The sequence below is a fragment of the Clarias gariepinus genome, chromosome 15 (genome assembly GCF_024256425.1).
Source record: "Clarias gariepinus isolate MV-2021 ecotype Netherlands chromosome 15, CGAR_prim_01v2, whole genome shotgun sequence".
NCBI lineage: Eukaryota > Metazoa > Chordata > Actinopteri > Siluriformes > Clariidae > Clarias > Clarias gariepinus.
The window spans coordinates 31,867,501-31,894,634 of NC_071114.1; the positions used below are offsets into that span (position 1 = coordinate 31,867,501).

The following is a 27,134-nucleotide window of genomic DNA, read 5'->3' on the forward strand; positions in this document are numbered from 1 at the left end:
GTCAGAGCTCGGGGTCAGCCGTGACACAGACAGGGTTAAGGGCCTGACTCAAGCTGGGGCTCGAACCCCTGACCTTCTGATCAGAGACTCAGTGCCTCAGCCCTCTGAGCCTCCACTGGTCGTTTCGGGTTGTGGGGGCCCAGATGAGTCCCCAAGTGGTACGAGGTGGGGTAGAACCTGGGGAGCCCAACCCATCGCAGGGCGCGCGTGCACACACACAAACACACACGCACACACACAATAGCACATACTTGCGGCAATTCTTTAAAAAAAAAGAAAAAGAAGAAGAAGAAGAACAGTGAGCCCACAGTGCAGGTCCTTGGACTGTTGGAGGAAACCAGAGAACCTGGAGGAAACCCACTAAGCACAGGGAGAACACAACCCTACACACACACAAAGTGGAGACAAGATTCCACCCCAACACTGGTGGTGTGAGGCGCCAGGTCTAACTGCTGAGCCCCTGCACACACACACACACACACACACACACACACACACACACACACCTGCTGTCTTTAAACGAGCTAAAGGACACGCCCGTTACCGCGACAGACACTCAGAGTTTCTCTCCTTCCTCGACAGGTGCGTCTCCCAGTCTGAGTCCGCTCAGTTCTCCGAGTCACAGTCCCGCGTCGTGTCTGAGCTCGTCGCTCATCGCCCGTTCTCCCGTGGAGTTCCCCGACACGGCCGACATCCTCACCAAGCCCAGCGTGAACCCGCACAAAGCCCCGGGGTTCTCCTTCAGCTCACTCTGCACCAGGTATCACCCGGTCATGTGACCTGCAGCAGGGTTCACAACTCCCTGAAAGTAACCATTTTATTTATAATAAAACACTTTATATTGTAAATATCTCTTAAGCCCACACAGCTCATATACTGTACATGTACTGGAGTAGGAGAGGATAATATACGCACTGCGTTCAAGTCAATCCGGGACTCGTGGTGAATTAGTAAAGCAATCATTATTATTATTATTATTATTATTATTATTATTTTAAAAAATCAATTAAAGAATAAAGGGGACAATGGCAATTTTGCCTCATGTCTGTCAAAGAATATGTAAAGTGGGGCAGATTCTGCTTTGCAGCGTGTGTGTGTGTGTGTGTGTGTGTGTGTGTGTGTGTGTGTGAGGTGTTTTAGTATAGTGCTTGCTGTAATTTGCATTGAACAGACTTTTGGATGAGATTTTTAGTTCAAACAACTCTTCGCTGTTTTAAAATATAAAACACACAGTTATTTCTCATGTTATATATTTATATTACTGTTGTACATTATACCATTGTGTGTGTGTGTGTGTGTGTGTGTGCGGTACAGTTGTGGGCGTCAGATACTGAAGAGCAGTTCTAATGCCGAGGTGGGTGATGGTCACATGACTTCTGGGCCTGAAATGCAGAGAAGACGATCAGGTTGGGACACACACCTCACACACACACACTACTTTACACACTCTTCACACACCTCCTCACACACTCTTTCCCTGGCCTGTACACACACCTCCACGTACTCTACCCCTCCACAGACCCCTCACACCCAGGACCCGACCGTCCCCTCCCCGTCCCCTCCCCGTCCCCCCTGACAGACGCTACACAACTCTGTACACCAGAACCGCCGGACACAAGAACGACACGCGCCCTTATAACCAGCTGAACTCATTACATGCCATCTGCTGTTAAAAACACCAACAAGGCTTTTTTATTCTTTAAACTTAATTCTTACTCCTGTCTTTAAATCATTGTTATTTGAACATCTGGTGTCGTTCTCTATACTGTGTGAAAGCAGCAGCACGTCTCCAACAAACTTGCTACAGGTACATTACATCACTGCTACCACAAATTATAGTCTGTATAACACACACACACACACACACACACACACACACACAGGGCTACTCACCCTAACCTTATCACCCCCCCCCCCTCCCTCAAGTGCCTTTATTTAACCTGTAAAGTCTCGAGTGTGATGACTGTGTGTGTGTGTGGGGTGTGATGACTGTGTGTGTGGGGGGGTGTGATGACTGTGTGTGTGTGGGGTGTGATGACTGTGTGTGTGGGGGGGTGTGATGACTGTGTGTGTGGGGGGGTGTGATGACTGTGTGTGTGTGGGGTGTGATGACTGTGTGTGTGTGTGTGGTGTGATGACTGTGTGTGTGTGTGTGTGGTGTGATGACTGTGTGTGTGTGGGGTGTGATGACTGTGTGTGTGTGTGTGTGGTGTGATGACTGTGTGTGTGTGTGGGGTGTGATGACTGTGTGTGTGTGTGTGGGGTGTGATGACTGTGTGTGTGTGGGGTGTGATGACTGTGTGTGTGGGGTGGTGTGATGACTGTGTGTGTGTGGGGGGTGTGATGACTGTGTGTGTGTGTGGGGTGTGATGACTGTGTGTGTGTGTGTGTGGTGTGATGACTGTGTGTGTGTGGGGGGTGTGATGACTGTGTGTGTGTGTGGGGTGTGATGACTGTGTGTGTGTGTGGGGTGTGATGACTGTGTGTGTGTGTGTGTGGTGTGATGACTGTGTGTGTGGGGGGGTGTGATGACTGTGTGTGTGTGTGGGGTGTGATGACTGTGTGTGTGTGTGTGTGGTGTGATGACTGTGTGTGTGTGGGGGGTGTGATGACTGTGTGTGTGTGTGGGGTGTGATGACTGTGTGTGTGTGTGGGGTGTGATGACTGTGTGTGTGGGGTGTGGTGTGATGACTGTGTGTGTGTGTGGGGTGTGATGACTGTGTGTGTGGGGGGGTGTGATGACTGTGTGTGTGGGGTGTGGTGTGATGACTGTGTGTGTGTGTGGGGTGTGATGACTGTGTGTGTGTGTGGGGTGTGATGACTGTGTGTGTGGGGTGTGGTGTGATGACTGTGTGTGTGTGTGTGGGGTGTGATGACTGTGTGTGTGTGTGTGGGGTGTGATGACTGTGTGTGTGTGTGTGGGGTGTGATGACTGTGTGTGTGTGTGTGGTGTGATGACTGTGTGTGTGGGGTGTGGTGTGATGACTGTGTGTGTGTGGGGGGTGTGATGACTGTGTGTGTGGGGGGGTGTGATGACTGTGTGTGTGTGGGGTGTGATGACTGTGTGTGTGTGGGGTGTGATGACTGTGTGTGTGTGGGGTGTGATGACTGTGTGTGTGTGGGGTGTGATGACACACACTTACACACACACTTACACACACACTCACACACACACACACAAACACACTGTTGTTTCAGTCCTTGAACATTTTGTGTCCATCAAAAAAGCTGTTTATTGTAACAGCAGAAAACCTCTACAATGCCCTCACAGCCTGTCGTGACTCAGATGCTGCACGGTTGCTTTTCTCAGCCGAGGTGACGGAATATGGCAGCGATGGACTGATCAGGGAGGAGAGCGGGGAAACCGAGGCTCAGGAAGAGGAAGCAGGACCGACTCCGAAAGCTCAGCATGAAGAGGAGGAGGAGGAACAAAGTGTGCAGGAGACGGCGTCTCATCCTGAGGTACATAAAGCTTGTTTATTTCTGCATGAGGAAGGTTTACACCTTGTTCTCCGATGGAAAGCCATGAGCAACACGCAGGTGAGAACGGAATGGAGGAACAAATGAATAAGGAAGAGAGAAAGAGGCCGTTAAAAGAAAGTAACAATGAAAGCACTGGAGAGAGAGAGATGGAGGGAGAGAAACATAACTAGCAGTTTTATTTCTGACACTTTAAGCACGCTTAGCGAGCTAAATAACACTTTCCCAAATCAGTTTATAGCTAAAAGATTAAACTTAATCTCAACACAAAGTTTTCTGCCAAGCTTTCTTAAAGACTAAATGACCTACATGACTGAAAACCTTCACGATCAAAAATCTCATCGTATCTCCTGATCCATCTTCTAGGAATTCAAGTTAGATCCACTGCTGGAGGACCAAGAAGCTCTGGTGGAGAAGCTTAACAACTGGAACTTCCAGATCTTTGACCTGATGGAGCAGACAGGAGGGAAGTCAGGACGAATCCTTAGCTACGTTAGTAAAGAAACCATCAGTGGATTCTTATTGATAACTTTTATCTAGATATATAGAAAAATAAATATTAATCAGAATATATTCAAATAATAAATTCAGTGTCACAAATACCTTGGTAAAGATTTTATTTGTACAGTGGAACCTCGGATTGCGAGTAACGCGGTTCGCGGGTGTTCCACAAGACGAGCAAAGATTTGTAATCAATTTTGACTTGGAAAACGAACAAGTCTTGGTTTACGAGTACCGAGTATCATGTATCACGCATGCGCTTCTTATTTTGACGCTGAGCGTCACGTGATCACAACTGAGCCAACGGTTTTTCTCTCTCTTTTTGAGAATTGTGGGTAATCGTCTCCCCTGCTGGGTTTTAGTGCGCGTCTCCTACTGGTAATCAATAAATTTTTTGGGGTTGTGGAACGAATAATTTGAGTTTCCATTATTTATTACTTATGGGAAAATTTGATTTGATTTACGAGTGTTTTGGAATACAAGCTTCTAGGGCAAATTATGCTTGTAATCCAAGGTTCCACTGTATTTCAATTCTGTAAATATCACATTTTATAAAATGCCCTTCACCCTCCAGTACATTCTGAAACTTAAACATGGTAGAAATCAGTTTGTGTGTCTGAAAGAAGAGTGATGAGTTGTGTTACACCCTGGTTTTAGGGGACTTTTTTAGACCTGTTTGACACGCTGTTATTTTCTTACACACATTAAATGGAACGAACAATTTTTTTTCCCCTGTACAATGAAACGTTATACACACTCCGGTATCACACAGTCATATCTTGTCATCTTGTCATGTCTCCTGAACCAACAACTTAACTGTTTAGTTTCCCAAAAATATGAAGCCTGATTATTGTTTTTTTTTACAGTCTGGCAGCAGCGACGTCCAAAGTCTGACATTTGTGATTGTTCTACACAACAGATTTCCCTCTTTCAGTTCAGTCTATTACAGAACACAAATACACACACACACACACACACACACACACACACAGATCCTGAGACGGGAATCGAACCCTCAACACTAGAGGATATATAAAATAGATATTTTAATGGGAATACTTTTGATTAACATTTTTAACATTTCATTTTTATCTTAATTTCTTCTATAATTGGTGGTTTTAAATCTGGGTTTAGTACACAGAGCATTATTATTGAAACCGAGACAGCAGCAGTAAAATAAAGATCGGGAGCCAGAATGATTTGAGATGTGAGTGCAGCATTAGGGCTTCGTTCCCACAAACACACATTTTTCATTTAGTTTTTGTTTTTAGTTTTACTCTTTTAATTGTAATTAGGTAAGTTCTTCTTGGATCCATGTAGTGTTGAACAGGATCTGATTGGCGTTTGGCATTGTGTTTGTGTGTTACCGTCTTGTTGATCCTCTACAGCTCAGTGTGATAGACGCTGATCATCAGGGACTTGACGCCTCACTGAAGGCCTGTTGTGTGTCTTAATGAAGTTTTGTTTGTTTGGATATCTCTCAGGTGGCCTACACTTTGTTCCAGGACACGGGTCTGTTTGAAATCTTCAAAATCCCTGTCCGGGAATTCATGACGTACTTCTGCGCACTGGAGAGCGGCTACCGTGATATACCCTGTGAGAGTTAAATTAGCTCCGTCAAAAGTAACTTAAACTTTACAACGGCATGTGAGGCAGAATCTGCCGTGGGAAAACATTCGCCCAACTTTATCGTTAAAAACACAGAAATCATGCCGTGTTCAGGGTTTAAAAATCTCTGATGTCTTGCTTGGGGAATTAATTTCTTCCTCAGATCACAATCGTGTCCATGCTGCAGACGTCCTTCACGCCGTGTGGTACCTCACCACCAGACCCATCCCAGGCTTCCAGCAGATCCATAATGAACATGTGACAGGAAGTGACACAGGTACACAAACCTATAATGAGATGTACACTACCGCTCAAAAGTTTATACACCCCTTCTTATTTAACCCCCTGCTCGTCCCTGATGTTTATTTGTCTCTACACTGTAAAACGATACTGAAGGTGTTTATTATCCCAAACACACAATAATCTCCTCTGAACAGTTGATATTGAGATGTATATCTGCTCCTTCTGCTCTGTAAAGCTTCATAACGGCTCTAATCTGAGGTGCTGGTTGGTAATTGGTGATTTCTGAGGCTGGTGACTCTAAATGAACTTCTCAGAGCTCAGGTTTGGTCTTCATGAGAGACAGTTTCATCATCATGGGTTTTACAAACACACTCGACTCGATACTGATCTTTTATAAGAACTGTTCCAGAACAGCCGACCTCAGTGTCCTAAAATAACAGCTGACTGTTGGTGATTTACTTATTTACTCAAATGTTATAGTTTTAAAATTCACAGTATTGTTGTAGAATGTAAAAAATAAATCACTAAACAAAAACAAAGAAATTTGCAGGTGATCCCAAACTTTCGAGCGGTAGTGTGTGTGCTGCTTTTCATTTTCTTTTTTTAAAGATTCTAAGAGAACTAAGTAGAGAAGGGGTGGAGCTCGAAACTGCACACGCTGTTCAGACAAACTGGTTTCAGAATCGTCCTGCAAAAAGATATTTCTAGTGTAATTTTGGCTCTGTATTCCTTAGTACTGTAATCCTGATAAAGTTTCTTTTTAAATTTCCTTTTTTTCTGGATGAAACATTGCAATTTTATCTGTACTCTAATGGTATAAATGTTTATTAGCATCACGCAGCATGTTTCAGCTTTGTCATTTTATAAAGGGGAGTTATGACTGACAGTTTAACCAAATAAATTAGCCACAGGCTTGTAGTTCTTCTTCTTCTTCTTTTTCTTCTACAGAATTTTTCTGTACAGTATTTATCATTCCATCCATCCATCCATCCATCCATCCATCCATCCATCTCCTACCCTTCAGAAACACTGCTCCACTCTTTATAGGTACTGGACGGGACTGGGGCACGGATAGTTCTGGGTTTGGTTTAGGGACTACACTGTGACACGCTGCTCACTGTACAGCAGGCAGCAGCACCAGAACGTGCTTTTCCACGTGTCTAACTTCTTACGCCCCTAACCCACGCATGCACCGGTTGTTTCTGTGCTAATTTTAGCCGCTTGATCCGGCGAGGGTAAATCAGGCCGCTCAGAGCCGAAGCTCTCATAAGAGTGTGTGCTGTGATTGAGATCCACCGCCGCTGCTGGCTCAGCATTTTCACAACTTATTTTAAGGCCACTGATGACCGTTTTAATTTCTCAAATGGAGTGCAGCCTGAGTCATTCAGTTTGCTTTAGTGAAAGGAGTTTGTGCTTTAAAAGGAAGAGGTGTTGAGTTTGTGAAAAGTCGGTGACTTCACTGTCTGGCAGCAGAAATCTGCAGCATACACGCAATGCTGAGATCTGCTTTTCCGTGCATGCAAGAGAACAAAAAACAACAACAACAACAAAAAACATTCAGTTTGACACCATTGTGTGGCTGAGTTTTATTGCTATTTAATTGTTTGTTTGTTTATTGTTTGTTTGAGTTTTAGCAGGTCATTAGTTCATAATCAGTAAGTAAATGTCGTCTCATCCTATTTATAGATGCCACAGATTGGTCTTTATGGAATTCATTATTTTTATTTTAATCTTTAGGTGTGATTTTAAACATTTTGCTTGATGTTTGTTTGCAGTGATGTTCCTATTTTGGGTTTTTTAAGGAGCTAAAGTTCTTTTTGTTTTTGCTCTTCTCGTTGCAGATTCAGACAGCGGTATCTCACCTGGTCGGGTTTCTTATGCTTTGTCCAAAAGCTCGTCCGTCTCAGACAGCAGTTACGGCTGCTTGGCCTGGAACGTCCCGGCGCTCGAGCTCATGGCTCTTTATGTAGCAGCTGCTATGCACGATTATGATCACCCAGGTCGCACAAACGCCTTTCTTGTAGCTACTAACGCCCCTCAGGTATGGGACATTTTACTGTCTTCTTTATTCATTTACACGTAAATCATCGTACTGATTCGAAGCCATAAAGCAACTTCATGGAGAGATATTGGATTTTATATTTTTTGGAATAGCAACATCCCCACAGTCTCCTACTTTATCATTGTTTCTAATCTCGCTCTCCCTCTCTCTCTCTTGCGCGTGTGTGTGCGTGTCTGGCAGGCGGTGCTGTACAATGATCGCTCAGTTCTGGAGAACCACCATGCTGCTGCTGCGTGGAGCCTCTTCCTGTCTCAGCCTGAGTTTAACTTTCTGCCCAACCTGGACCATGTCGAGTTCAAGCGTTTTCGCTTTCTTGTCATCGAGGCCGTCCTCGCCACGGATCTGAAGAAGCACTTTGATTTCTTAGCCGAGTTTAACTCCAAGGTGTTTTTTTTTTTCCTTTTTTTTTTTTTTAAACATGATGGTAATTTAATAAATTCAATTAAAGGTACATGAAATATTAATTCTGGACAAGAGCAAGGAACCTTAAGAGGAACCAGACTCAGAAGCGAACCCATCCTTATTAGGTACCAGATAGTGAGACCTTAAATCAGTCCCTTCTATATCTGTGTGTTCTGAGGTCGAAGGTTCAGTTGTTTAGAAGGAAATGTGTTTTATTTGAGGTTACACAATGTTCATGAACACCTGGGCATACAACTGGCGAATTCAGACTCATATTGGGTTCTGGGTGGTTCTGTCCTCAGTTATTACGCCTTTCTATAAGTACAGATGCTAATGAGCGACTGATCCTGTTTGTGTTCGTCATTGGCAGGTTACGGATGTGAACAGCCCAGGTATCGACTGGACTAATGAGAACGACAGATTGTTGGTATGCCAAGTGTGCATCAAGCTGGCAGATATTAACGGACCAGCTAAAGAGCGCAGACTTCACCTTAAATGGACAGAGGGCATCGTCAATGAGTTTTACGAACAGGTTCTGAGTAGCACTGCTCTTGTGTAGATTATGGGGTGTGTGTGTGTGTGTGTGTTCATTAAGGGCACAGAGGTGTCTGCTTCGGTTATGTCATCGTTCCTTTTTTTTACAGGGGGATGAGGAGGCTCACCTCGGATTACCCATCAGCCCTTTCATGGACCGCTCCGCGCCACAGCTGGCCAAGCTGCAGGAGTCCTTCATCACGCATATAGTCGGGCCTCTGTGCAACTCGTACGACGCTGCTGGCCTCCTGCCGGGTCACTGGGTTGATGAGGAAGAGATGAATGGAGAAGACGGAGAGGAGGCTGATGCTGAAGATACGGAGAGTGACGATGAAGACCTTGATGAGGATCTTCAGTTAAGTACGTATTGCCTGGGACGTTAGCATTAGCATCTTCCAGAGTTATTTGTGAGCCGGAGTAGATGAGACACTTGATTTGATTTTTATACAAAGTATACAAAAGAGAAAACAACAACAACAAAAAAACCCATAATTAGAAGAATAGCTTAAATGTCTGGTACAAACAGGTGACGATGAGGATCTACAGGTACTGGGAACAATATGGGATCATTAAGAGGAAGTTCACTCAGCTTTGCTCATTTCTAGAAAATAAACGAATCATGAATGTGACGGATTTTGTAGTTTCTTTCAGCAGTTGTATGAAGTTAACCTGATGATTCCTGCCACACACGAGTGATTAAATATCTTAATATTTTAGCTCAACCGAGTCTTTTATACTTCTAGTGTAATAGTGGTAATTTTATATTTCTACTAAATAGTTCTAACTGCAGGAGAACAACAAAATCTGTTCTGAAAAATTTATTATTTTTTTTTTTTTGGTTAAAACTCAAACGAGGGTTTTATTTTAACCCAGTGGACCGACTCTGACTCTCCCACTGCCTCATTTTATTATGTTTTTTTGATGATCTTAATTATGTTCATAATTAGGGTAATTATAGGTAATTGTTTAATATATATTTGTTATTTATTGTTTTCTGTTTGCAGAACCGAGGAAAAGTTGCCCGCGTCTGTTCTGCAGCATTATGCACCACCTGACCGAAAACCACACGGCATGGAAGCAGATCATCGAGGAAGAGGAGAAGAACTGCGAGCTGGGCCTTCATCAGCAGCAGGAGCAGCAGCAGGCGGACGCACTGAGCCTTCCTCCTCCCTCCTCATCCTCAGATGACATTCAGGTCATTGAAGAGGAGGCTGAAGAGGAGGAGGGGCAGCAGGAGGGGAATTGAGTTGAGCTGATTGGCTGAGAGAGAAACTCTTTCCTCCTCTCCATCAGAACGCAGACACACGGCCCAAATCGACACCGCAAGATTCCGCCAGATCTCCTGTACTGAAATGAATCACTGTGATGCACATGCAGTTCACATGGTGTTAAAGTTTTTTGTTTTTTTTAAAGGCCTTACTACTGTGAGAGCATCCTGTGCACTTTCACCTCGTGGAGAACGACGAAGGATCAGCAAAAGTGTTGAAAAGAGACACAATAATGAAATACATGAATTCTCCTTGGTTATTTTGCTGTGATGCTGCCTGGAAAGCAGAGCTCTTAACTCTCCTGTAGGTACTTATTACAATTATTATTTAAAAGATAAAAAGAAAGGAAAAAAAAAAGAATGGCAGAAGACATTCAAGTCATCACTTGTTACCAAAGCGAACAGTTAAAAACAAACGAGGCTGAGTCGATATCAGGCTCAGTGTCAGGAAAACTCTAGAAGCGTAAATCAAACGTGCCTGTCTGAATCATTATTGTGTTATTGTTTTGTTTGTTTGTTTGCTTTTATTTGACGTCTTTCTGTTTTGTCCCCCTGTGGTCCTGGTGACGGACTCGGAGCGACACGTGCCGTTTCCTCCTCATGCTGGTGACACGAAAACACTGTATCACTGAACTCAGCCACTCGGACTCTCACATGGACACGCTGACGTTTTGACTGAAAAAATATGAATATTTACTTCTGCGTCATTTTCGGATGCCTTTTTTACTCACCTGCCTTTAGTTTTAGTTTTTTCCCCCTTTCCTCCTCAGGAACGCCAGATTGCCATTTATTTTTCTTCTAGTAAACTGTTGAATGCGTCAAGTACAGAACAGAATACAAACACTGCTCTAATATAAGGATCTTAATGTGTGTGTGTGTGTGTGTGTCTGTCTTGGGTCTATAGGTGTGTGAGCATTGACACAGTTAGTTTTGGTTATTTTTATTGTCTACTACAGAAGTTCATTAATGAATGTGAGCCCAGAGTGTGACCTTTGTGACCTTTGAGGAAACTTAGATCCGGATGACGTGAGTGGTGAGGAATCGTCTCACTTTATAAAAGGACTCGAGTTCATCCACAAACCCACGTATTCAATTGTATTTTTTAAATAATTGGTTATGAACCCCAGTGGACGCTGGTTTCCTCCCTGGTCTTGATGATCTTGCAGGTCTGTACTGCAGCAGTTTTCACTTCCTGTTTGTTGTCGAGGTGTTTTCCCCTCAGTTTTACTTTCAGCAAATGAAATGCAGCTCAGTTGGATTCATGCCAAGTCTTAAAAAGTTTTGGGTTGCGTTTCAAGTATGCTTTGGATCGTTGTCCATGTGCAACCTGAAGTTCCATCCAAGAAGTTTTGAAGCATTAGGCTGAGTGTAAGCAGATAATATCGCCCTGTACATTCAGAATTCATCTGCAATCCATGACATCATCAATAAATACAACAAAACCAGTCCCACTGGCGTCCGTACACACTCGAGCCATAAGATGAGGTCATGTACTCCACCCTTAAACTCCACTTCAGACCCTTTATCTGCTTACTGGTAAAGTGAAAGATGGAGGGGATGACAGATCTGTCCAGTGACGTTTGGGATCGTATCTAAAAGGTTCCTCTCTCACCTGATTGGGTCGTGAATGAACTCAAATCCATTATTTCATTTAAACTCCAATGTGCTGTGGTAGTCTACAAAAATAACAGCACTTCACAATACAAATGCTTGGATGAACCTGACTGTGACACAAAGATGCGCACACACACACACACGCTCACTCACACACACACACACACACACACACACTTCTTTCTGCACAGTTTCTCAGGATTCATTCGGAATGATCGTCCTGTTTGGATTGTTTAAAGTTTAAAGGCAGTGATTTCAGGCATCGTGACTGAATATTAAACAATCCTCAGTCCAGATGTTGAGAAGGACTTGGGCATCCGTGGCTTTGTTCTGGTGTAAAGAAGCTGAAATTCAGTCAGATACAAGATTGCGGCTAGCGAGCAGTATCGGCTCCCTGAACCCAAAGTATTGTTCTGTTTTAATAAAAACAGAGATTGAGAATGCAAGGTAAATCTCGATGTATGTAATAGGCAATTTGAGTTTGTCTCGAGTTTAACCATCACAATCTTTTGTTAAATAACACTGCAGACATTTCTTTTTTGCTTTGTTTAATTTTTGAGAAATCTTTGCCAAACGGGCAAGCAGGCCAGTGCATCAATTTTAAGTGATCCAGGGTTTCACCTCAAAAAGTAAAAGCTGTACACATTTGTATATTTTTCGTATCCTTCACCATAAGGGTTAATACTAAAAGCTATATACAGTATATATATATTTTTTTTTTTTTCTTTTTCTTCTTTAAAGCGAGAACTCTAGGCATTCCACTAGAATAAAGAAGAGGAAGGGGAGACTGACATGCTGCTCTCCTCATTGCATTTTGTTTGAGGAGGAAAGTTCTCAAGTAGGCAGTGTACATCAAACGATATGAATATAAGAAACAAAAAAAGAGAAAATGTCCTTAAAAATGTGCACATTTTACTACCAAACAAGTGTTTAATCTCTGCACAGAAAGAGTATCTGCATATATAAATATCTATAAATATATATTTTTTAATTAATCAACTGAATGCGTCTGTTTTCTACATACAGCTGACATTGTACATTAAGAATCTGTAATTATCATCAACTTTCTAAAGTTTTTATTCTAATATTATTTTCAGATGTTGATGTGTGTTGTGTTTTATTTTAATAATTGTTGCCTTTGTGTTTCTGTGCATAACCACTCTGCTGAGAAGCTTATTTCCCCTCTAAAGCTGGAGGCTGTGAGTCAGCTAGCTATAGTGCCAAATGCCCCCTTGTCTCCCATGAAAGCCCCCCCGCCCCCACCCTTCTGCCCCACCCCCACTGCCGTTCGCTTTGTCATGCATTTGGTCTTTATTCATTTTGGGAGTTAATGGTTGCTACACCGCAACTATTATTGCTTCTGGTTCATTCTTTCCTTTGTTGATTCATTCTTTCTTTCCTGTTTTCTTTCGTTCTTCCCTTTTCTATTTTCTCTACATCCGTCATCACCAGGAAACCACAGTCTTCATCACTTTGTGCTGCTTTACATTTCTCCATATTCAGTTTTTCCCACTGCATTGCCCTTCAACAGCCTTCTCAGGAGAATTGAGACATGTTTATGTAGCAAGTCCAGTAGCGGTGTCTAATGTAACCATTTCAGTCTTTTCATCTTTGTAGGGAGAAACTGTCTCCCCCTCACACGTCCACTGTTATTTATCTCTCTCCATAAAGAATACCAACTCTGAACCCTGGTGTCATTCCTTTTAAATGAAAAATAAATTGGTTGTTAACAGTCAGTTTATAACATTTCTGTATGCATGTTTTAAAAATGTCCCACGTGTGGTCTAGATATTTGAATCCCAATCCCCCCGACCAAACCCCGCCCCCCCCCCACACACACACAAAAAAAAATGGCTGTGGGATTTAGCTGTAATTCTTTAACATTATCAGCAGCTGGACGTCTCCCTGGGATTGGGTTTGTTTACTTATCACACGCTCACTGAGGAAATCCCTTGCATCCTCTTGGGTAGAGCTGCCTGGAAGATGACAGTGGGTGGATGATGGGTCCCTGAGAGAAAGGTCTCTTCCTAAACCAAGATTGTCCATGTCATCCCACAAGACAGCATCAGTGTGACAGCTTACCCAGAGTCTACCTGCCCCTGATGCTACCTGCTTCATCACTTGTTGAACTCGCTTATCATACTTGAGTGGATGAACCCATCCACTCGCTAGCATCCGCTCGCTAGCTGCCTGTTATACCCACATCATCCTGCGGTTTTGTCATTCTTGACCTTGTTCTTGAGGACTTGTCAGAAAACATTCCCTGTCTGTAATTCCACTTCTACATTGAACGGAAGCAGTTGATTGCAGTTTCAGTAACACACATGGTACAAAACGAAATCTAAATGAACGCTAAAAGCATTCTGATGATTCTTCAGTGTCATTCAAATTGTATTAATATAAAAAATATGAACAACTGCTGAGTTGAATGAAATTTCCAATAAATCTGTCAGTGATGTTATCAGTTGAATCTCGTGCCCAATCACCAGTAGGACGGAAGTCGCACAAAAGCATGTCATCTTGGGTTAGAGATAACTTGGCCATAAAGAGCTCTAGAAGACAAACATTTTAGACATTCAATGAGCCCAACACTGTAGTGCTGTAAAGAAAATATTTTTTTAAGGTTTATTCGAATTTAGACTATAGTTCTTTCAGAGATACCTGAACAGTATGAAATATAATAAATGCACGTGGTATGGTACAAAGTTCTGATTTCTTACAAAGTGTATATAACAAAGTCAAGTTCAATGACATCCCTATGGAGATAGTGGCAGATCTACAGCCTGGAAGCCCATTTCCGCTGAGTTAGCTCAGCACTGCTACATGGACTTGAGCCAATTGTATGCAAGTGGCATTTGCAAATCTTTCTGAGAAAGGCCGCTGATATCTCTTTCAGTCTGCTACACAAATGAGAGAACTGTGTGTTCCCAATTTCGAGGAATAAAAAAAAAGTGTATTAAAAGTGCAGTCTGTAAATAATTAACGTAACATTACCACTTATCTTAACATCTGTTATGAAATTCACCGCTCGTTCACGTTTCAATGGTCCTCTTAATCACCGTAATGCAACAGACGAACACGGCTGTGCGTATACAGGCCTCATTTCCCGCTCACTGTCTGCATTAGCTTCATGAAACCATAAAGAGGACACATTCTAAGAATTCTCCACAGTCAGTACCAGACGTCAGTGCGGAATTCAGAGCAAGGTTGCTTATCTGGCTGGTGGATTTTCTCAGTAAGATCCACTGAGGTGGAAAAATGTGTGTCTTTGGTGGACAGATGAGGTTTTATTGCTGTCTCCTGATAGCACATATGGTGTAAGGCTGTGGCTGCAGGGTCATGCCAAGTTTAGGAGTGATGCTTGGAATGTAGCCTTTGGGAAACTGCAGATGAAACTTCTGTAGCAATGTGGTGAAGAAAAGGAACATCTCCATTCTGGCCAGCTGCTCACCAAGACATTGGCGTCTGCCTAAAGAACATAACAAGCCTTATTAGCCATGTAAAGATGAAAACAAGAGTTATGAAATAATAAACTATATTATTTAATAAATATTAATTTTATTAATAAAATTTGGAAAGTAATGCCTTAAATTAAACTGAGTTCTGTTAAACTTTTTATTTTTTATTTCCATTTTTACTCTTTTCTTTGTGTTCCTAACTCCATGCCACATTTAATATCTAGTATTAAACGTTATACATTTTCAAATATTTCTATCGATTATTGACCAATATACTTACCTACTGAAAAAGGAAGAAAGGCCTCTCTTTTGATAAATTGGCCATTTTTGTCCAGAAACCTTTCAGGGCAGAAGATAGCAGGGTTGCTCCAGTATTTCTCATCAAAGTGCACAGAATACAGGTTGGTGATGACCATGGTCCCCTTGGGGATGGTGTAACCTCTGACAACAGCATCCTGAGAAGTAGCTCGGAAGATGCCGAGAGGAGCAATGTTGCAGAAGCGCATGACTTCATGCAACACTGCCTCTACATAAGGCATCTTCTGCTTGTCTTCCATGGTTGGTAATTTGCCATTTAAGATAGAGTCAATCTCTCTGTGAATCTTATCTGAACACAGAAGAAGCCACACGTGATAAATTCTTTTTGCAGTTGACTTGATGAAAGCAAAGTCAAGTTAAGCGGTAAACCTACCTTGTATGCTGGGGTAGAGAGCCAGATAGAGCATGGCCCAGCGCATGGTATTAGTGGTGGTCTCTGTGCCGGCAATAATAAGTTCTCCTACTGAGAAAATCAGGTTCTCTTTGGAGAAGGACGTGGTTTTGTCCCTAGTGCTCTGTTCCATTTCATCCAAGTAAGTATCGATGTAATGCCTTGGCAATTGTCGCACTCTTCCCTGTGAAAAGCGCTCGATTATCTGTTGCAGGAAGACATACACCTCATCAGCATTGCGAAATAGCCTCCGGTGCTTTCCAAATGGCAGGTATTCAAACCATGGGAAGGCATTGTAGAGGAAGGCCCAGGCACTAGCAGCCAGCTCCACATTTTCGCTGAAGATGTCGATCATGTGCTGGAAGTCCAGGTCATCATAGGTGAATCGCTGTCCAAATATTACAAGGTTGGTTACATTGGAGACTGCATTGGTAACTAGGTGTTTTGGGTTAAAAGGTTTTCCGTTGTGCTTGTCAATAGCATCTAAAAAGAATATGCACTCTTCAGATATCCTGTGAAACATCATTTGCCCACTGCCAAAGTAGCGGAAGCTATTAACAGCCAACTTGCGATGCTCCATCCATCCACGACCATATTTACAGTTGAGAAGTCCTAGAAAATGAATTAATGAGGAGTAAGCTTCATGTGAAAAATTGGCTGCTTTAAAGCAAATCCATTAGTCAGTATCAGAATATTCCTGGAGCTGTGTGTCATACTGCAGCCTTGGCCCATTTCTGTTTCAATGACAAATAGTTCAGGATGGTGAAACTTTGAAGACAAAACTATGTTATGCAACTTCTCTCCATGAATCATATGCACAGGATAAAAAAATTCTTAAGGATTGTGGAAGTATAAATAAACATCATCCTTGGCCTGCCTCACATCCCTTATCTGCTCTCCTCACCATCCTTCTGTCTGTACGCAAAAGTTCAATGAAGAACCTGAAATACCTTCAACAGCTATTAACGATCATTCATGCTGTTGTGCCACGTTCTGCAATAACTATGATGAGTAATTATGGTCTACGGAACTAAGCTCTCAACTCCGTGCTAGCTCTGGACTTTTTGTTTGAACAATTCCTGTGGGCAAAAGCAAATATTTGAACAGTACACCATACCTCCCATTTTTGTCATTTTCTGGAATAAAGGTAGAGATGGCCTATCTGCAAACACCTCATTCTGGTGATACAGACATTCTTTGATGACATCATAGCCATTTAGAATGACGGTTGATATTCCTCCCAAGTCGAGACTAAAGATCTGGAAATTGATTAATTCAGCGTTACTTTCAGCAAGAAGTTTAGTTTGCATTTGGTAAATGTGGGAATAAAGCATTTGCCAATATAAGATTTTATGTACCATTAATGTTTGATTGTAGTCACACTTAGAAAATTGCATTGAAAAACATTTTTCATGCGAGAATTTAAATACTTTTGAAAGGTTTGAAATATTTATTTTTATATTTCCTAACATGTGCCTTTTGGACTGTTTAAAAACAAAAATTAAAATAATCTGTAACCTGTGACAGTATCTGCCCTAAAATGATCAAATCTACTGCACTCTGTGTCTAATCTACAGTACATGAGTTTGTAGGGGTTTTTATAAGCGCAGTGCTTCTGGGAAAGACACTCTTGGAGTGAGACAGCACAAGGCTTGTGTTCTTATGATGATATAATAATTAATTAGCGAGCCTGTAAATATTATATGCATATATTATAATGTCAATGTTAATGATTTAACTGACTTTAAATAAAAGAAATGCCTCAACCAACACTTATCTTAAAAGTTTTAATCTTTAACATAGGGACTGAAGGTCGGGTTTTATCTCTCCATTTCAGTTTGTTTGTAAGCTTGCACGTCTTTTTTTCTTTTTTAAAAAAAAAATCTATTTATTATGTATTTTTAATTATTTAATATGTAGAATGAAAAGAGAAAGCTTTAAAAAACATACACAATTATAATGAAATCAGACGGATTTACGAGAGAGAGAGAGAGAGAGAGAGAGAGAGAGAGAGAGTCACCTGGCCGTAGATCTCGCTCTGTTTCCTCATGTAGACGTGTGGCTCGGTGGCAAGAGACAGGATGTTCCCGATGACCGGCAGGATGGAGGGCCCCGGGGGGAAGCCTCGCGGTCTCCGCTGCCGCAGGAGCTGCCGGATCAGCAGCAGTGTCAGGCAGCTGCAGAGTAAAGTGCAGAAATAAAACACTGCCTTGCCATGAGACAAAGTCAGCCGCAGTATCAAGCTGTTCATCGACATCGTTCCTCAGACCCGAGCTCTGGCTGAGTGGCCGAGTGTCGGGTCTCAGCGGGACATGGAGCGGATCCTCCGCCTCTGGCGCTCTGAGATTGGCCGAGAGATCCGTCCCGACCGCGGGGTTTCTGCTGATCACCATCGATCAGTCACAGGGCCGTTTACTCGGGAAAAGTAAAGATAAGGAATAAAAACGGGATCAATGAATCAATTCTGCGAACCTGACGTAAGAGTTATGTGAAGAAGCCCAGGTGACACATCTGGAGAAAAAGTTTAGTTAAAACTCATCTCAGAGGCAGATATATTCATCTTGTATTCTTATATATTATATATTATATATTATATAACTTCGAGCTCATGATTTCTAACTCTGCCATCAGATTAAATGTAAGTGCATTTAAGTGTTTCAATTCATCATTTCACATTGCCAGAACTGCTCACACCGCTCTCAGTGCAAGAAATTTACTCTGTGCTGGAGATCAGAATTATTATTATATTATTATTTTTAATTTCCAGGTCATTTGTTTTATAACTAGGTTTGGATGGTTATACCAAGCAAATCTTTTTTTTTTTTTTTTTTAAACAATGCTTTAACATGGGCCACTTTTTGATCCACACCTAAAAAGATTAAGTCCCAACTGGTGAAATAAAGTTCTTTTGGGAACTTTTTGGGTTCTTTCAAATCCCTGACGTTTTGTTCCACCAGGAAAATTGTTGCAACAGTTCTCAAAAGATGATTGGTTCCTAGTGGAACCCTTCTGGATAAACTGATCTACAAACAGTTATAAGCTTGTTTTAGAATTTTTGAATTGCTCAGGAGAGTGTAATAAGCACAGCAATCCCGAATGATCATGTTTGTATTAGCCACTTCATTAACAGTTTGTAGATCAGTTTTTCCTTGCCACTGTCGCCCGCGGCGGCTTGCTCACCGGGGACGATCTGCTCATCTTGATTCATGCACACTCACATTCCATACAAACTTAAATAATTCTTCTGATTGTGTAAAGCTGCTTTGCGACAATGATAATTGTTAAAAGCGCTATACAAATAAAAATTGAATTGAATTGTATTAAGGGCATAAGCACTATGACGTCAGCTCCTACGTCATAGTGTGTGATTAGAGCACGCGCACTATGACATCGGCCCTATGTTGTCATAGTCTGTGAAGGGCCCTATGAGTACGCACTGTATGAGCTATGCAGCAAAATCTCCGGCATCTTAATGGCAGCAGATTCTGCTGCATAGCTCACACACACTTGTGAAACCCGGTACACATTTAGGGCTCATTGTGCCGAACCACGTCCGCATTGCGTGTCCTGGGCTCAATTTAACAAGAAGAAGTTGCAGGGTGCTTGGGCCCGCTCATCGTTGCTTCAACTATATATATATTTTTTTTTAATTTTATTTATTTTTTTCAGAACAGATGAGGTATACAATCTTATCTAAAACTACTTATTACATTTTATATAACATTAAAATGATAATTAACTCATTAGAGAATTCAATGCCCTTGAAAATGTTTTGAGCTTCCAAAGTTATAATAGAAAATATTGCTTTGGTCAAGGCACTATACTGTGTATATAATGCTTTGTTAAACAATATTGAGTATACAGTGTCTTATATGTTCATTCATGCATCTAAAATAAAAAAACAAATATCAAACTTCATATAAGGAAAATTGTCTATAGATCTAGACTTTCGGACCAGTCTGTATATCCTCATCAGCAATTTTTTCCCAACAATTTGCAATAAGTAAGCTGACTGCGAGGTGTTTCACTATGTGCAAGTCGAATTGAATGGTGTCTATGTAAAAGGAAGACCATGTGATCAGCACACAGATGAGATTGGGAAGACTCCAGCATGTACTGGTGATTGATGGCCAACATTCAGTGATTAAATCTCATTTCCTTAATGTTTGAAGATGGACTGTGTAAGCGCTCTTCTACTCTTAATGCAGGACTCTGTCTCACCAAGGGTTATGAATTGTATTTGCTTTCCCTCTTAAACCTTTTACAGCATTATTTTAAATCCTGTTTCTTTCCAGCCTACAGGTGCCCAAACACTCCATTTACGTGACAGGTGCAGATCGGCAACTTTAAAGATATTTAATTGCGTTTGAATGAAACATTTGTATTTTTAGTCCTTCAGAAAGGTATGGACATATTTTCCCCTTCATCCTGTATCAGACGTCCCATGTCGTGGAAAACTATGGAGAAATAACGAATGCAGACTATCATCTTGGCTTACAAATGACTATCTGTCACTTGAACTAACTTACACGAGGGTGGGTGCTCCAGGAAATGGTTGGACTGGAAAGGTTACCATATTGACTCCAAAAGTTTGATGCAAAAGATGGAAACTTCTAAGGGTGATCTATGGACACACTATGTCTTTGTGCACTTGTGATTCATTAAACTGAAGAGGCCATTTGAGAACACAGCTGTGTGTTTGTAACTAGGCTCAGACGGAGTCCCCACTGCTGATCTGTCTCACTGATTTACGTCTTTGGTCATCATTGCCTCCTCAAGTTTGATGCCACTAAAAGGCTCGTCCATGATAATGGGGTTTCTATGTGACGCAAACACTGGCTGTCTGTGGTGATGCTTTATGAAGTCTTAGTCAATAATGAAGAGGAGAGTTGGAAGATACTCAGAGGAAAACTGATGTTTGAACCGGGCCTGAGAGATGAGGCTCATTAATGTCAACCTCTTTGATTTCCACTAGGGGTCACGTCACAAATGAGGAAGTGAAGAACACTGATCGATTGCACACATTCTTACAGGAGATTGTTTCTGCAGCTTTTGGTAGATTAATGCAAACCTTTATTTAGTGGTTTTAATCTTACATAATTAATGATGGGTTACAAGTAGGATAATGTAGGCATTCTTAAAAGTTAGGAATTGAAACTAAAAACCCTGAAAGATCTGCACACAAACCAGATGCACTCTTCCATTTACCCGCTGCCAATAATGCAATTGTAAAATTAAGGTTTTTAATTAAGCTAAGGTTTTTTGTTGTTGTTGTTGTTAGTGGTAATGGATAATTTCCCAATAATATTGTGCTTTTTTAAAATGCTTTTGAAAGATCATTTGGGTCTTGATTGATTTCTGAAGAAGCACAATGCAGAATAACAGGAAGCAAACAAGAACAGGGGCTGCTCTTATTATAATAACGTATTGTTTGCATATATATAAGTACATATTATATATTCTGCTTAACAATTTCTCTGATATCTGCTGCTGATCACTAGTGAATTTTTGTGAATGGGACAATTTGTGACCAAAGAATGACGTCATTGTATGCGCCATTCCCTTCATCACTTTCAGGATGAAGCGTCATGGGATTGGCCACATCCTGAATCAGGACAGACTCTGATTGGCTGTTGGGGGATCATTAACCACCCACACTGTCAATAGTGGGACCCTAATGGTGAGTATATATGCAGCCGTCCTGCAGCTGAATGCAACAGACGCTAAATCTCATCAACTTGAGTTAACCCTTCGGTTTGCATCAAGAATTTTCTACAATTTTCCAGTGAGCTGTAACATTACCAGGTAGGTTATTAAGGCTTCTTTCTAACACTAAAATGAAAAGTGCACATGTTTTCGGAATAGACTCTGAAACAGAACAATATCATTTTATTCCTAAAACTGAATGCAGGGGTGGTTTAGGAGCTTTGGTATGTGTGCAGCAGAGGAAAAAAAGAAGCATACTCCATGGATTCCTTTTAAAGGAGACTTGGAAGGCTTCTGTGGACTGGTCGCTCATTACACTAATGCACAGCGTCCCACAGGAGCGCTTCTAATCCAGCTAATATCTCTTATGCTTTACTCACAGGCAGATGCCAGCACAACATATCAGCAGTGACTTGACAAACCGAAGTCGATACAGAGAGCATTAGAACATCTGCTGTCATTTACAAGATCATTTAAAATAGTTTTGTACATTAAAAGTGGAAAAAGTGAAGGTTGAACAATGTGAGAATGATGTTTTAATGATGACAGGGGAATTAAAAATGTCTAAACATAGTATAATGTGTAGTATAAATATATGATAATATAATATTAATATAATATATAAATATTTTGTCCACAGAACAGCTTCATTCCTTGTCACAGTGGACCATGGTTATGTTGAAGATCTCCGCTTTCTTCGTTGCCTATGCTTTGATTATCTGTCAGATGTACTGCTCAAATGCAGCACCATCCAGGTGAGACTTTTTATACAGCTGATTATGACGCTTTAAAACAGACGTATTTTGGGATAGGATGTTCATCTAAAGAATGTAGTTCAAGTATAAACCTTTAAATGGTAAATAACGCTTGTGCTCACTGTTAGTGTGCGGTGGGATCAGTTCTGATTACATCAGAGGAATTCGGGCCAAACCCAATCTGCTTACGACAGTATTGATCCTGCGATAAATCTAAACTTGGCAACAGGACAGCTTTTAAGTGGCACACTCTTAGCAGATTGTTTTTGATTATCATCAGGCTCAAGAAGAACCCTCTCTCTCTCCATCTCTCTCTGTCTGTCTATCTCTCTCTCATTCTTGCATTTCTGCATTATCTAAAGCTGTGCATTTCCACTCTCGATCATTGTTCAGGCCTGCGCTGGAGCCCTCAGATGAAGCCATGCTTTCTGACTATGAAGCGAGGAGGTTGCTAAATGCATTTATCAAAGAGTTTGTGCAGATGACTGCAGAAGACCTTGATCAACAGGAGCCCGAGGAGAACAGGTACATGTTGTTCTGATTAAAAGAAATTCAAAACCAAGATAACAGTTTTACAGATTATTTGAAGGATGGTGCATTTATTTTCTCTTTTTTAAAGAAGTGAATCTAAAAGGATTCTTCATGAGAGCAAAAGCCCTGTAGTTATAAGATAATGGCTGCAAATCTTTTTACAATTGAGGTATGTCCAGAAAAGACCTGTACTCATTTATATAATGAAAAACGAATGAATCGGTGCAACAGATTCTCTGCCAATCTCCAGTTTTTGCATGAGGTTTGATTTCTTCCTGAGAACTTTATGCAACATTGCCTGCAAAGCATGCAATTGATAGGACAGCATGGTCTCCATAAATACAAGAAATAACATTTTGCATGATTTGTCCATCGCTGTGATGATGCCAAATTAGACAGAAACTTTAGAATTTGTTGATCAAAGCAGTGCGTATGAGCATGAAGTAATTGTACTTAGGGAGAAGGCATGTTTAGTTTGATACGCATCTGGCTCTTCATTGTAAGAAAACTGAAATGTGTTTTGCATGATCTGTTCTGTTACTGTGAGCTGTGTGTATCTCTTCTCTAACAGCGTGGGCAGATCCATGTCCAAGCGCTGCTCCAACCTGAGCACCTGTGTTCTGGGAAAGCTTTCACAAGAACTGCACAAGCTGCAAACATACCCACGCACCAATGTAGGAGCAGGAACCCCAGGAAAGAAGCGCAGTGCAGAGCATGTGTACAGAGAAATGACCCATCTCATCTAAGAGCCTGCTGCTCGGCCGTGGTCCTGCTCTTTAAATGCCCATGCATGTGGATTTCTTTTTGCTTGTCTGACTTGATTTCCTTATCTGTCCCTTTTTAATCTTCATTGGCAGAGACAGCATACTTTAATGTCTTCTTTCATAATGTCTTACCTATCTGTTTTCACTTGGGCAGCTCTCTTTGACAGTCTCAACAGTCTCACTTTTAACCTGAATAAAAATATTTTTACAAAACAAGCCTGTCTATTTACTTATTGAACCCAAAAAAAAAAACAAAAAAAACATAACATAACAAAAAACCATCACGTTGTTTTAAATCTCAAATTAAACCTAGTCTAAAGGACTATAGGTAAGATACCATCATCATGGTAACCTAATATTTTTTGTTGCATTAAAACATCAAGTCCTCACTGTTATTTACATTTATTCCCTCCAGCATTACAGCACAGAAGCGAGCCTGCAATACAGCTACATGTGTGACCCATCGCTTGGCAGATTTCCTGAACCGCTCAGGAGGAATTGGAAGCAGCAAGTTTGTCCCAACCAACGTTGGATCACATGCGTTTGGTCGGCGAAGGAGATTGAGTCAAGAGTAGACATAAATGTCTTAGCAATATGGTGAGAAACCTCTTTGGCATTTTTAAATGTATAGCCCTTATGTATTTTATTTACCTAACTTTTATTTGGCATAGTTTGCATATTTTAGCGTGGGGTGGAAGAGTGAAAAATGGCAGAATAGGAAAGTAGTCGACTCAGTTTAATGGATTTTATTCTACACAAAATTATAAGGTTATACGTATAAATATATAATTTTATTTCTGTCACTTTTTACCATACCTTATTGTGTACCTATTATAAATATCATTCCTCTAAATGGTCGAACCTAAAACCATCTAAATGTTTATTGTTTTGTGCAAAGATTGCGTATTGTATAGAGAAGAGCAGAACTCTCATACTCTCAGCTCTTATATTCTCCTTTGATGCTAAATTGCTTAAACATTTTATTTATTTTCAGGTTGCCAGGCTATACATTTATAGCTCTCTGCCGTGCCATGATCAAGAGAGAAAAGAAAAAAAAAATCAACATGTGCATCAAGATCCCCGGGAATGGACATCATTTCACTCATCATCTGAATGGATTCCTGTTGACCGCATTGATCTGTAAAATGCAAAAGCCCATTCTCAAACTGTTATTGTTTGGCTCTCTATTAAAAAAGAAAGAAATGGTTAAAAAAGCAAGAAAACATTAACATCCATTTAAAAGTGGTCATGCTCATTTTTCAATCCCATAAAAATTGAGCGAGAGTGACGAGAGTGATGAGAATGATTGTACATTCTTTACTGTTAACAGAGAGCACATCGTGTGTACAGTATGCTGTGGCCCATGTTCCTCTGCTGCACGTCGCAGTTTTGTGGGGATGAAATTAAAGCAGTGCCTTGAAAAAGGCTTCCCTGACTTATGGACGTGTCTCGTGCCTTGATGTAAATCCACTTTACATACCGCTGTTGTACAGAATGTCTGATGCAGAAAAAGAGAGTTGCAATCAATGATAATGATAAAGTTGTAACAGTTGTGAACCTGAGCAAGAATAAAATGTATTTTAGATACATATGATTTCGGTTTTTGTTTCATTGCCCTGTTTAAGTGACGGTTTGTGTCATATTCTCCAACATGTTGTGGATTAAAGAATGAAAAGATAAATAGTATTATGAGAATTTGAACAGATCTGTGAACAGATCTCTCTGAGTCTCACTCCGAAAAAAGAGCTAAGCGGTGACGTGAACACTGTGACCAAATAACCGTAAATCAGAAATAACTTGATACATAAAAGCACAGGAATATAACAACAGCGTGCGTACATTGGTCCCTAAGGAACAAGAGGAAGCAGAATGCACCGCATGTTATTTTTCCTTATTAGGCCATCTGAGCATTTAAAATGACAGCAACCATCTCAAACTAAGCCCCTGAGAACGGCCTGTCACTATCCACTTTATTCTCAATAGTAAGCTGGAGCTAATTAACAAGTTACATTTTCACTGCTGATACTTTTCCATGCATGAGCACATTCTGTTTACATACATATCAATTCCTTCATGTATAGTTATTTATTTGTTTGTTTGAAGAAGGTAGCACTTATTATAACCCGAGGAGGAAGAGGAGGAGGAGGAGGAAGATGACGGTTATAACATTCAGGGAGGTCGACAAGCTAACAAGTTAACAATTAAGCCATAATTCAGAATATATATATATATATATTTTTTTTTTTTCTGCATTACCATGACAGTAGGAAAATAAATCATTCAATTGAATTAGTTTTTGGTTTGAGGTTAAATAAAGTAAAATGTGCAGTGGAACTGCAGAAAAAAAACCATGTCACGTTTTCCAACATTCAAAAAATTATTGCTATTAATTTAAAATACAAAATTGCATGACAGTACATGAGAGAACTGATACAGATTTAAAGAGTTTAAAACATTCACAACAAAACTGATCTGGTTCAATTTATTAAGATTTTAATATTATATGGCTATAGTCAGAGTTATCTTAGTATTTGTTAAAGATATCTTGCAGAAATTTGCTTTGCAGTTTACGTGTGCAAAACAAGAAGATCCGAACTTAATTGAGAAAAATCGGAGAATATCTAAAATGAGTCATGACTAACATTATATTCATATAACTTGAATGAGTTGCAAGGTATTAAAAGTACTGATGCAAGATTCCTGGTATGTTGTCCTTAGCTGGTCTCACTGAGTTACATCAAGTGCTTTTTTTTATATCCATATTTTACACAGTCCAAATGGCCCTGCTCCAGTAAGATGCTTTGTTAATTAACCTCTGTGCCCTCATAGTAGGAGTGACTCATTTCATATTACTGTCCTGCTCCTGCCCACCCCATTGCTCTCTGCTAATAAGGAGATATTGTATCCCCTCATGCCTCAATTACTGAAAAGCAGAGCCTAACAACCAGACAGTCAATTTATAACCATGCGCAAACTTTTGGTACCTTTCCTGCACACATCTTGCACATCTGGTTCATTAAGTCAGCAGGAGCATAAATTTGGAGAGGATAAAAATGGCAAAATGTAATGTTTTATACAAGCAAGTGAGAATCAGCATGCATATGTGTGTGGCTTTTGCTGAAATAACACAAAGCAGTAAAGAGCTATAAAATACTATTTTAAATGGGCGTGCTAATTGAAGAGTTTACAGTAAACAGCCATTTCCCCATGCAGTGACGTCAATAGGTGTATTAGCCATATTAAACTCATGGCAGGAAAAAGGGGAACTGACCTAAATGGATGCTGTCAACGCCCCAAGTTAACGCACAGATACTTAAAAGCACAGTGCTTTTTTCTCCAAATGGCAGCCAGCCAATCCATTAGGCTATGACAAATATGATCCAGATATGGAAGGGGGAAAAAATCCTAAAATGTAAAGCATAGCATGAATTGAGCAAAACATCACTAGCCTTTATAATACTGTACAGTTGTAATAGTTTCAAGCCGTGGAAGTTGTATAA

General features: G+C 40.8%; 3 protein-coding genes and 1 long non-coding RNA gene across 8 annotated transcripts in view; 3 read left to right on the forward strand and 1 right to left on the reverse strand.

The window, feature by feature from the left end:
- pde3b (phosphodiesterase 3B) overlaps window positions 1-13,397 on the forward strand; it is an 84,376-nt gene extending 70,979 nt beyond the window's left edge. The window contains exons 6-16 of one of the 3 annotated variants that reach the window (XM_053512498.1): window positions 583-760; window positions 1,315-1,406; window positions 3,245-3,462; window positions 3,847-3,972; window positions 5,466-5,577; window positions 5,753-5,866; window positions 7,674-7,873; window positions 8,075-8,278; window positions 8,667-8,828; window positions 8,941-9,190; window positions 9,835-13,397. In XM_053512498.1, the coding sequence (XP_053368473.1) occupies window positions 583-760; window positions 1,315-1,406; window positions 3,245-3,462; window positions 3,847-3,972; window positions 5,466-5,577; window positions 5,753-5,866; window positions 7,674-7,873; window positions 8,075-8,278; window positions 8,667-8,828; window positions 8,941-9,190; window positions 9,835-10,076 (1,898 nt within the window). In that variant the 3' untranslated portion in view covers window positions 10,077-13,397. The remainder of the gene's footprint in view (window positions 1-582; window positions 761-1,314; window positions 1,407-3,244; window positions 3,463-3,846; window positions 3,973-5,465; window positions 5,578-5,752; window positions 5,867-7,673; window positions 7,874-8,074; window positions 8,279-8,666; window positions 8,829-8,940; window positions 9,191-9,834) is intronic. The other 2 variants (XM_053512499.1, XM_053512500.1) reach the window with 2 other exon arrangements.
- Window positions 13,398-14,322: 925 nt separating this feature from the next.
- LOC128543106 (vitamin D 25-hydroxylase) lies at window positions 14,323-19,136 on the reverse strand. 2 transcript variants are annotated; one of them, XM_053513438.1, is made up of 6 exons: window positions 19,059-19,136; window positions 17,899-18,055; window positions 16,996-17,137; window positions 15,861-16,490; window positions 15,450-15,776; window positions 14,323-15,180 (listed from the first exon to the last, which is right to left on the reverse strand). In XM_053513438.1, exons 2-6 carry the CDS (start codon window positions 17,926-17,928, stop codon window positions 14,999-15,001), a joined length of 1,311 nt encoding a protein of 436 aa, XP_053369413.1. In that variant the 5' UTR covers window positions 17,929-18,055; window positions 19,059-19,136; the 3' UTR covers window positions 14,323-14,998. The 2 variants fall into 2 exon arrangements, with proteins under 2 accessions (XP_053369413.1, XP_053369412.1); XM_053513437.1 differs by lacking the exon at window positions 19,059-19,136 and having other exon boundaries at window positions 17,899-18,135.
- Window positions 19,137-21,558: 2,422 nt separating this feature from the next.
- On the forward strand, window positions 21,559-23,850 carry calca (calcitonin/calcitonin-related polypeptide, alpha). 2 transcript variants are annotated; one of them, XM_053512473.1, is made up of 4 exons: window positions 21,559-21,683; window positions 22,225-22,339; window positions 22,733-22,864; window positions 23,442-23,850. In XM_053512473.1, the coding sequence occupies exons 2-4, from the start codon at window positions 22,254-22,256 to the stop codon at window positions 23,614-23,616; spliced, it is 393 nt and encodes a 130-aa protein (XP_053368448.1). In that variant the 5' UTR covers window positions 21,559-21,683; window positions 22,225-22,253; the 3' UTR covers window positions 23,617-23,850. The 2 variants fall into 2 exon arrangements, with proteins under 2 accessions (XP_053368448.1, XP_053368449.1); XM_053512474.1 differs by lacking the exon at window positions 21,559-21,683 and adding an exon at window positions 21,953-22,106.
- Window positions 23,851-23,887: 37 nt separating this feature from the next.
- On the forward strand, window positions 23,888-25,223 carry LOC128542564 (uncharacterized). Its single transcript, XR_008365665.1, has 2 exons — window positions 23,888-24,231; window positions 24,629-25,223. It is a non-coding gene; the product is annotated as an uncharacterized LOC128542564 (long non-coding RNA).
- Window positions 25,224-27,134: the final 1,911 nt, after the last annotated feature.